Source organism: Odontomachus brunneus, unplaced genomic scaffold (assembly GCF_010583005.1).
Source record: "Odontomachus brunneus isolate Ranch 3 - 2012 unplaced genomic scaffold, Obru_v1 Obru_scaffold_006, whole genome shotgun sequence".
NCBI lineage: Eukaryota > Metazoa > Arthropoda > Insecta > Hymenoptera > Formicidae > Odontomachus > Odontomachus brunneus.
The window spans coordinates 3,562,349-3,573,438 of NW_022639456.1; the positions used below are offsets into that span (position 1 = coordinate 3,562,349).

The 11,090-nt window shown below is 46.7% G+C and overlaps 1 protein-coding gene across 1 annotated transcript in view; it reads right to left on the bottom strand.

The window, feature by feature from the left end:
* Positions 1-4,644: 4,644 nt before the first annotated feature.
* LOC116853308 (G-protein coupled receptor 52) overlaps positions 4,645-11,090 on the bottom strand; it is a 10,560-nt gene continuing 4,114 nt past the window's right edge. The window contains exons 2-5 of the mRNA XM_032834340.1: positions 8,695-9,079; positions 8,141-8,360; positions 7,614-8,043; positions 4,645-6,564 (exon numbers count right to left, since the gene is read on the bottom strand). Coding sequence (XP_032690231.1) covers positions 6,385-6,564; positions 7,614-8,043; positions 8,141-8,360; positions 8,695-8,806 — 942 coding nt within the window. The 5' untranslated portion in view covers positions 8,807-9,079 and the 3' untranslated portion in view covers positions 4,645-6,384. The remainder of the gene's footprint in view (positions 6,565-7,613; positions 8,044-8,140; positions 8,361-8,694; positions 9,080-11,090) is intronic.

The following is an 11,090-nucleotide window of genomic DNA, read 5'->3' on the forward strand; positions in this document are numbered from 1 at the left end:
AATTCGTTCTCACGTATATATTGTTAAATAACAACCGAGCTGCACTATAATTTATGCATTATGCGGGCGACGCAACGGACGAAATATAACGATAATGGGGCCGCTTGGCTTGACTGATCTGACGTTATTCACTTTTAAGGAGCTACTGGCGCGAAATAATATGGATGATTATTGATTAAACTATTGTAAACGCGACCACTTACCCTTGGAATATTGCCGGAGATTATTACGCGGTCGATAAATGTCCACGCGAGAAATTGTCAAAGTTCTAATTAACTAATTGATACGATTTGTTGTGTGTAGTATTTATTATTAGTATTTAGAGGAGCTAGTAGACATCTTAAAACTTCTTCCAGGAGAAAGACCAATTATTAATTAAACTTGACGCGGTTTCCGATATCGTGAATAAGGTCACATTATATATGTGTATGCTCCACTGGATTCTCCGAAATGTATTATTTCAATAAATTGAGTTGTAATATTGTCAAGGGATCGTTGGTATTGACTAACGCTTAGTATCGACTAACGACCCCTGCACGAGTCTGGTAAGTAGTACCAGTCTGTGCCAGGTCGGACACACTCGAAAGCGTAAGTTGTGTTCTACGTGCGTGACACGGTAAGATCAAGCCGGTTCTACACAGTCTACACGGCGAATAGCACGAGCTGTTTCGCGAGTAAACGACACGTTCTCCTTACGCGTGATCTCGATGTGATCTCGAGAAACACTGGGAGGATGCGGCTTGGAATGGGTATCGTGAAGGAAAGAAAAGAGACATGCTCGAGCTTCATATATCGAGTGAAATATGCGGCGTCTACGTCCTCTCGCTTTATTATTGGAATATCTTCTCGCTAGACTAATCTCTAGGACAATAATCGTTAATATTGTACCATTATCGTCGAATTCATATCACGTCGTGACGTATCTAGTACATTCATCGTTACGTTCCGATCGGGATTGCTTCTACGGCGACTCTCTTGTTTTCTCACTTTTATCTCTATTACGAGCTAAGTACTTTTAAGACGGATGCATGTGTTACACTAATGTGTTTTATACACCGCTGTTCGCGAGATTTGTAAATTTTTAAGTACACATATATATCGAGATAACATTCAACGTTTTATTTTTCTCTCTTTTTCTTTTTATTTCCTCTTATATCTTTCTCCCCGTTTTTGTTATTTCCTCGGAGTCGATCAACGATAACACTGATTCTGCGTCATCAACAATGCGCCCGCCCTAAAAAGTGTCGCTTATTAATTAAAGTCTATTTTGATTGCCTACACGCAAGTTAACATTTCATCGGCCAAATAAAACGGTTCACAAACTACATCGTGAGTGCTATAGATCGCGTGATAACAACAATAATGTGATAAACGTAACGCTTCGTTATGGTCGGAACTCATTTGTTTGGAACACAAGCAATCGAGAGAGAGATATGTATATGTATATATGTATGTATGTATGTATGCATGTATGTGTATATATATATATATATATATATATATATATATATATATATATATATATATATATATATATATATATATATATATATATATATATATATATATATATATATATATATATATATATATATATATATATATATATATATATATATATATATGTATAGACATACACACACAACATATGTATATAGAACAAATATATCACGTGGAATATATTACACGCCTAAGATTTGTTAAATTTATCCTCCTTCCACAGAGCATAATTATATATAACTAAGCTATACTCTCTTCTCACAATTAATCGATAAAAAATAGACGTTGTCTGTAAATCGTCTCATACGGTTGGCAAAACTGCAACTTGCGTCAATATGTGTTCCGTGTTGATTTTTATGCGCTGGTCAAAACCGCGAAGCATTCCTGACCTGTATGTAATTCCTCGGAAACGCCACTTGCCGTCCCGTATACTAAATGTGGTAATCCTAATCGTCGATTACGCCAGATCAAAATCGCGATTATGTCCCGGCAGATGGATTCATCCACTCGGCTGATTATGCGTTTGCAATCGATGATGTTGAAATTAGCCTCTGTGACGCGACACTTGTGCAGTTACCACACCGAGTATACAAGCACGATTCCGCGCGAAACGATCGTCGATCGCGATGCAAGGACGATCGCGAGCGTACGCGCGTCGCGCGTACGGCACGCGATCGATCGAAGCGATCCATTTTGCGAACAATCTGTTAAAACATGTAATAACAGCACGCCCGTGGTGAGGTACGTTACAAAACTAGTACAAAACTAGCAGCTAGGTACAAAAATGTAATTAATCGTTAATAATGGAGGCCGCCCGGGAAACTGCCAGGGACCAACTCCGTTCGCACACTTCATCTCCTTCCACATTTCATCGTCTCTCTTTGCGCTTTTTTACGTCTCGTTTTTGTTTATCGAAATCGTCCCCATAACGGGGACGGCCGGTTCCTCGCTCTCGTTTTGGCCCTACGATCTTGCTTCCTCGCGCACGATCATTCCTCACTTATCCCTCTTAAGCGACTTTCACGTGTTTAGAATGTCGTATTTGCTGAGGAATTTAATACTGCTCGATTTTGGCGAGTTCGCGAGTGCGAAGTGGCGCGAGATTTGTCTCTTGTCGTATACGAGAAACGGTTAAAGCACGAAGAAGAACTAACTGTGGCGATTTAATTATCAATTTCGATCGCTCGACCCTAAAGTCGTAACGTGGAGTCACCGAGAGCTCTCGTTCCGAACAGAAGTCGTTGTTTGAAGATTCCTTCATGTGAAGCATAGCTTCTTATCTTACATGTAAATCAATCGGTCGTCTATAACTTACAAATTATCCCATCCCGCTCAATGAACATCTCTCACGAAAGCCTCTCACGATTGGGGTTTGTAGGTACCGAAGCTCTGACGTCGCTGGCTTTTACGTAAACGGCGCGAAGCGCAAAAATCCAGCGACGAAGAATCCGCGAGAATTCTCCGTTGTGACCTTAGGGTTGATTGCGAATCGCAAAATAGAAGAGACGAATACATGCTTCTTTGATACACTTCACCTACCGAGGGAGAGAAAGAGAGAAAGAGTGAGAAAGAAAGAGAGAGCAAGGGAGAGAAAGAGAGAGAACAAGGGAGAGAAAAAGAAGAATTCTTCATACAACTAGATCTCGAACCACTGCGCACCGACGACAGTTAAATTACAGGGATAAAGCTTACGATATTCGGATCTGGACGAGAGAACCGGATCATGATCAGCGATTCTACACGCACGAAGAGATATTTGTAATAAAATTTGCGTTTACGCGTCGTAGCCGAGCCCGGCCAAAAAAGTTCGTCGCAGTTTGAGAATACACACACACACACATACACACACACATGAGATCCTGGAGAGACGTCCTTGTACAGGGAAACCGGATGCGTGTGCGTCAATAACACAAATTATTGTTTGCTTTGATTTGTTTTTATTTTGCATTATTCTCAGCGCAATAAGTAATGTCGTTGCGCGAAACCGCGTGCCCTCGTCGTCGAGCTGAGGCCGGAGGGGCAGAATTGTGTCTCGTCGTCAACGCGAATTACATCCGCCGTTACTCATTGTACTGACAATAATAACGTGTAACAATTTCCGGTGGTATACGAAAAAGAATGTGTGACAAATCGTTATGTCTCGTCGGATTCGCGCGATCCTCGAACATTCTCCCGAAGTGTTTCACTCAAATTGCGATCGAATCTGCATTACTTCTCTTTTTTCTTTTTAGCCGGGTTTGCGATTTACATAGCTAACGCTTGAACTAGGAGATAGTCGATAGTTTCTCTTTTTTTTTTGTTTTGCTTTGTTTGATTCCGTTGTATAATAGGCGAGATATCGTAATAGCCGTGACGGAGCGTCATCCGCGGGAGGAGCACCTGCCGTGCTCCCGTGCGGGAGCCCGTTTAAAAAATGTGACGAATTAAACGGCGTTAAGCGCCCGGATCAATTTACCTTAGAGTTGAAAAGTGTTGCGGCCTCGAGTGAGACGTGTTAAAGAGTCTAGAGTAAAAAATAGAAGCTGAAGAGATTCTTTCTAGACGTCGATTCGCGCATTACTGATCCTCGTTTCTCTCGGATGTTAAATTGTGGAAAAAACACCGGGAGTCGCGCCCACACATCCACGCGAGCACTACTCAGGAGCGTGATAACGAGGAAACACTGACGAATTGCACTCTTGCCTTTTCATCTAGGCGATCACGGTTACGTAGCGGTCCAACCTGGCTACGCCTGACTCCGGAATTCTGCGTTGTTCCTCATAACAGACGCTGCGAATCCTGACTACGTCCGCTAGTCGCCGGAACCTTCGTCGATCTGCCGCAAGACACAGACGAATCCTTCACCGAGAGAGCTTCCAGAGCGCTTTATCGCGGTCTAAAACGTCATTGTTTCTCAAAAGTTCACTCATTAATAATCCAAATATCAATTAAACGAACATTGAAGGAACTCACGACATCAGCATCATCGCCATCTTCCAGCGGTAAGTTTCAAAACTCGACAAATTGCAGAGGCATCGGAATTTTTCCCGTCAAAAGAGGCGAATTGTAACAAGTCCGTGTCTTGCAGTTGTATTTGCTGATTGTGCCGCGCCGCAAGCCGAGACGATTTGTTTCTCTTGCGCATCACGTATTCATTTTTCATGATTTTATTTCACGAAACCGCGTTTCTCCCACACCTTCGACACACATCCATCCTCTCTCTCTCTCTCTCTCTCTCTCTCTCTCCCTTTATCTGTGTTTTCTTCAAATATTTCGGTTCCAGCTCCGGTAAAATTTCTCGTCTCTCGAGTACCGTCCTTGTTCGAGATAGCTCTCGTGCGAAATTGCGCCTCGAATCGTCATAGTTCATGTAGACGTGCGAAAATTGGACGCAATATTTTACGCTTTCATGCAAAAAAGTCGCAACTAGCCGATTTTTGTATATAGCGCTTTGTACAAGATTAGTGATAATAAAGCTTACAGCGGGCGCCGAGTCAGGATGCCCGTAAAACTCGCGTGATCTCGATTAAGAATTAGATTAAACGACGACATTTTGATTTGATCGGTGGGAAAGGGTACTCCTGTTGACCCAGCACGTCCAGAAAGCTAACGAGAGCTCAGCTAGATTCCGAAGGGGGCATCCACACATACACGCACACATGCCTTTTCATACAAACGCGCGCGCGCGCGCACAAACAACATACAAACAAACACAACATACATACACATACACACACCTTCTCTTTCTGGTCAAGCTGGAGGATCCGTCCTTGATGAGAAAGAGAAGGCACCAGAAAGGGAGAGCCGGCCGCGTCACGGATGTGAGAGAGGAAGAGCGTTAAAAAAAGGCGCAAACGTTCGCACGCTCGGCACTCGATTCTTATATCCGTCGAGGGCGTTCTACGGGTACGACGACACTTCGACGACGCAGATCTCGTCGCCGACGACGCGTCACATTCGTAGAGGCATCTCCGATAATTGACTAGATTTCTCTCCCTGCACTATATAATTCCGGCGTATGTTGTGTATAATGGATCAGTTTGACGATTTGGATCTGCGGCCCGCTCGCGCGACAATCATTAGTAACTCTCGTTTGTTTCGTCTTCTTCTTTTTTTTTGTTTTATTTTGCTTTGTTTTGTTTTCGCATATATATAATACGCTACGACACTTATTGAGCGTGGTCTTACGACGTAAACTAGGCGATGATTAATTTGAAATACCGCGGAGCGACACACATCGTTTCTTCGTTTTGTCTCACGTGCGACGACGCGGAAAGTTCGTCCCGGTTAGAGACGGGACTCTAATTAACGGACTCTAGCGTGTTCTTGAGCGAAGCGAGATTTTTTTTCCTTTTTTTTTGAATTAGAGAATTGGACGCGCGTCGACGGAGTCGCCGAATTCCGCCAGTAATGTGTTTCGCAAAATTCTCGGGGCACCGCTCGCCGCTCGTTTCCGCCAGCTCGTGTCATCACCTCACGCTCTGTGCGACGCCGATGTGTTTTCGTCACGAAAATCGGGTGGGCTAACTGAGCATTCGAGATAGCGATTTGGATCGTTTACGTAATCGGGACAAGCGGACAAAGTGTTGAAACATTTCCGCGAGAGCAGAACGCGCGAAAAGTACAGAATGGCGCCGCAGCGGAAGGATCGTTTCGTTCATCATCGCCCGGCGTGTTCCCTCGTTTCCTCGTTCGAGTCATTTTCAACCACCGGACCGTAAGCCAACGTCGACACGCACCTGCGAAGTCGCGAGGGAATCGCGCGGCGAACGGTGCCGAGAGACGCGAAGGCGATCCTTAAATAGAAGAGAGAGACAAAAGCGACGCTCTAAGGTAGGCGCCGCGACCAAAGTATTAGAACGTAACGTAGAGGCGCTGCTGCTCGTAGACGTAGTCGATGTTGCGTTAGTCGTCGTCGTCGAGGCCGAGGAGCTCCGGCGGTAGCCGCCTGTGCCGGCAGAACACGGTGAGGCAAAGCACTCGCACGGCCAGCCGGAACTGAGGACTCAGGGTGCCGAGAACGATCGCCTTCCAGAAGCTGTTCGCAATCCCCAGCCACACCACGGCAAAGTGTAGAAACGGTACCTGAGTGACATAAGGCCAGGTCTCGGTTATAAGATCGCTCGTAAAACATCAATTCTCCACCCGCAAGCGCCCAGTGCGACAAGTCTGGCCGCAAGTCGGCCGCAAATCATGAAGAGGTGCGCTACGCACCTCTAAGAGGCTAATCCTAATTTGGTACGACTGCCAAATAATATTATTCACAGGATGTCTTGTTGTGTTTAAAACAAGTCACACACGAAGAGAATATTATGGTTTCTTTTTATAGAAATTCTTTTCAATTTTATTATGTTTTTTTCGGTAGTTCAGAGGACCAGACTGTCAACAAAGCCCTGTCAAATCTTGCTAAGGAACGTAATAAATTTTGCTAGAAATAGCGAATTTTGCACACCTCCCGTCATTCTTCCGTGAATTTCCTATTTGACAGTCGCACCAAAGGTCCGCAATTAGGTTCTCACGGGCCGTATTTCCTTCATGTTAAATAGGTTTTTACGGAGAGCCTTTACACATATATATGAATATTTCGCAAGTCTCCGTTATTGTCCGACATTTGACGCGCCTGAGGCGTCGTGTGACAGTGCGATCCAAGACGCGAGAATTCAATTTCCACCGGTGTGATGGGAAATAAAGTTCGCTTTGAATAAATCAGAGATCGTATATTCTCATATACACACGTGGATATGACGGATAAGAGAGGGCAAGGAAAAAAGAATTCTCCTATGTCAGTTGCCCAGGCTGTACACGCTGTACGTCTCTCGTACGCGAACTTCTTATACTTATATCCCGCGTATGTCGAGCATTCTCTATCAGCCTGCTCGGCTTTGCAAACGAGTCGACCTACATTTTTAATCGCGTCATTTTCAATGCTTCCTTTGGCGAAGTTCGAGGTTATTTTTAGACTGCGCCAATGTCGAGCCACTGTCCTTAGAGTCGTCCTGATGCCGGCGCGTTTTCAGAAGTAGCGTGGCTTGTCGACGTGGCTTGTCAACGATGATCGCATGAATTATCGAGTGAAACGTTGCGAGATGTACGCGAACGGAGGAGAAGGACGAGGGAGAGAGGCCCTAACTCACCTGAGGAGGCCCATTAAGGAGCGCGTATATCCTTAATCCCGCGTACGGCGCCCAGGACAGCCAGAAAGCCAGCACCAGGACGAAAGACATGATGTGACTCGGGTTGCTCAGATTTTCCGACAGCGCGGTGGCGTACTCCTTGTCGTGGATTAGCACGCCGGACTTCAGCCGCCTCATCATGGAGAAGATGTAGAAGTACGTGTAGACGATGGTGATGACCGACGGTCCCAGCACGAGGATGGACAGCGTGATGGTGTACGCGGCCATGTTGCCCCAGTCGAGCATGCAGATGAAGGCCTCGCGATCGAAGATCGGTTTGTTGAAGCCGAGCAAGGGCGGGCAGCACATCATCGCCACGCTGATCCACGTGAAGACCATCCAGCATTGGCATCGAGTCTTCGTCTGTACGGTCTCGTACCTCAGCGGTTTCCTGCAAAGGGAGAATGTGGGCACATGGCGACTCGTCATGAATGCTCCGGCCGACCGATCGATTCGACGTTGCGTTCCTTTTTTTCTTCAACCCTCACCTGATAGCCAGATAACGATCCACGGAGATCCACATGAAGGTGTACACCGATACCGCCCAGAGCGTGACCTCCAGGTAACCGACCAGTCGGCACACGATGTCTCCGTAGACCCATCTTCGCACCAGCGCCGGATACACCGAGAACGGAACCACCAACAGACCACAGAGAAGATCTGCAGAGGCGAGCGATAGCAAGTAGTAGTTTATCACCTCGGAGGGACCTGCGCAAAAAGGAGACTTTCTTAGACCGTGATGGCTTGGCTGTGCGATTTCGTTGACGGATATGACATTTGATTTATCGACCGATTTATCGAGCAAGCCTGGACGGCTTGTGCCGCGCTCGTAACGAAGTTATTGCTACGCGGTTTCTACTGTCAAAGGGAGAGAAGAGGAAGGCTGTATACACACGGCGCACGCAAAGGTGTTTCGCGAGCGAAGGGGATGGATGCACTCGAGCGGGGCGAGAGCACGCTCGCTTGGTTGAGTCACGGCTAAAGTCAACATCATGAAAACGTAACGTTGAAAACGTGACTACAAAGCTTACTGGGAGCTTACCGCGGAAGTTGAGGTAGGTGGCGATGATGAGGAGATTCGAGAGGATGATGGCGACGCCGACCACGAAGATAAGGCCCGCCTGCATGAGAGCCTCCAACGAGGGCTCCTCCATGCCGCCACCCTTTCGAGCTGCATCCCCTCACCCGCCCTTAGATGCTTTTACCCTTCACCTTCTTCGCGTTCTTCTCACCGCCAAGTACCGGGCCCTCCGCGAAGCTTTCCACCGGCCCACCTCCAGTGGCGTCTCTGCGCGTCTCTGCCTTCTTCGTTACGCGGTCCTTCTTCTTCCTGAGCTTGCTCCGCGAATGTCTCCGCTTCTTAGGCAAATGAGTCCTCGATATCGGGTCTTCGAGGATCTTGGTATACGATCGATGTAACCGTGTCACTGCAAATGCCGGAGAATCAACGCTCGAGGGTCTGATTAGCTTAGCTCGACGCTCTTCTCCTTCTTTTCTTTCTTCCTTCATGCATGAATACATGAATACATGAATCAGAATGAATGCGTTCGTCGCGAAAATCGGTTGCGTTTAATTCTAATAGCGTAATAAGAGGAACGACTATTTATCGGGGTCAGAAATAATGAAAATTTTAGCGAACGACGACTGCTGCCGGGTCATCCTCAAGTTTGAGGTCAGTGTGTCAGCGTAACGTCGGTCGTGGACGGGGGTGACGCGGCAAAATTGAATCCCGAAGGGTAGATTGGTTGGATAACACAGCGTGTAGCGAGGGTATTGGACAAGTTTCTGGATCGTTCGTGTCGATAATACCACCCCGCCGCCGCCACCGCCATGGTCGTCGTCGCTGCCGTCGTCGTCGTATACTTTCTCTCCTTTTTTTATTTCACCGCGAAAGCCACGTAGCTCTCTTCCCTTGTGGGAGTGCACTCGCGAACGACCTGTACGACGCTTTCCCTAAGTATCGACCGCCATTCATAATTTAGCTGAGGTCGATCCTGAATGGAGGGGCGTATCGTGTAGCATTGTGTGTCGTCCGTCGCATTTCCCGAATTAAAGCGGAGCTCTCGCGTTTTATGCGCGGCCCGGATGACATGTGACACCATCGTCGACACGAAACAGGGGGTGTGAAGCGGGCGTGAATGAGAGTGAAGACGGTCCCGGGATCCTTGACATTGCATACGACACCCGTCCGAGTGCATCGCACTTTTTGCACGCGATTATCCACGACAACGGCGCTTCTTTCGATGCGTGCCGATTGCGCGTGTGATAATTAATCATGAGACTTTGAGTGCACACATACACTTGGCGCATGGTGTTCGAGTGCTCGCGATACCAAGCTTGCATTCGGACGATAACAGGGTCTCTCGACGAGAGCTCGGTAAGCGGCAAAAACAGCTTCTCCTGCGGCAGTTGTAGGAATTAATAAATGTACACACGAAAACACAAAAAAAATTTAGTCGGACTTCTGCGAAGTATAAGCGAATTTCTGCTGAAATATGAACGAGCCAGAAATTCCGGTTGGAGTTGCTAGAATTCTCTTCAAGTTGATGAAATTTCTGGTTAACCAGAGCTCGCAAGCTTCAAGTTGACAAGGTTTCCAGTTAAGCAGAACTTGCAGCTGTTTCACGTTAACTAGAAATCTTGTTAACTAGAACAGAATTTCTAGATTTCTACTCGATTCATACTTCACCGGAAGATTTCAATCAAACTTTTTCTATTTGTACGGTTGATGTTATCGGAATTCAATCGATATCATCAAGATCTTTGGCCAACTGAGACAGAATTCTGGTAGTAACTGCAGTTGGAATCTCTGAGTCGTTCACATTTCAGCAGAAGCTGCTTCGTCCAATCAAATTTTTTCCCCGTGTCCGACCGTCTTACGCGATCGACAATCGTCCAGAGAAAGTTTCACGGTCAGAATTCAAAGAGGACGGCATCGAAGATGCGATTCGTTGAGCTCGGAAGTGAACGCATTCGCGACGGCGGTCGGAATCTTCGGTCGAGCGTTTCCTCGGGCATCAGGTCGCGTTTTCCATCGGGCTGGCCTTCCAGCGAGCTCGCAACCAGCAACAATTCCAAAGCAGGTCTGACCGATGCGTGGGCGTATGCCCGCATGAAAGCGACGTAATCGACTCGAAGATCGATACGTGTCGCAATTATCGTCTATAATGTCTGCTTAATTATAAGCAAAGCGTCGACATGCGACACTCGAGACTTTGTTACATGAAAAGCAGCTTAATGAAGCCCCGTGCGTATTATGCGGCTTAAGCAATTACGTTGCTACGCTCGCTGCTCTCTCGTCTTGTCGCTACCGGTCGGTCTTCGACGGCGCGTGACTTCGCTACCGATTTTTCCTGTTTCAAGAACGGACGCAGAGAGAGAGAGAGAGAGAGAGAGAGAGAGAGAGAGAGAGAGAGAGAGAGAGAGAGAGAGAGAGAG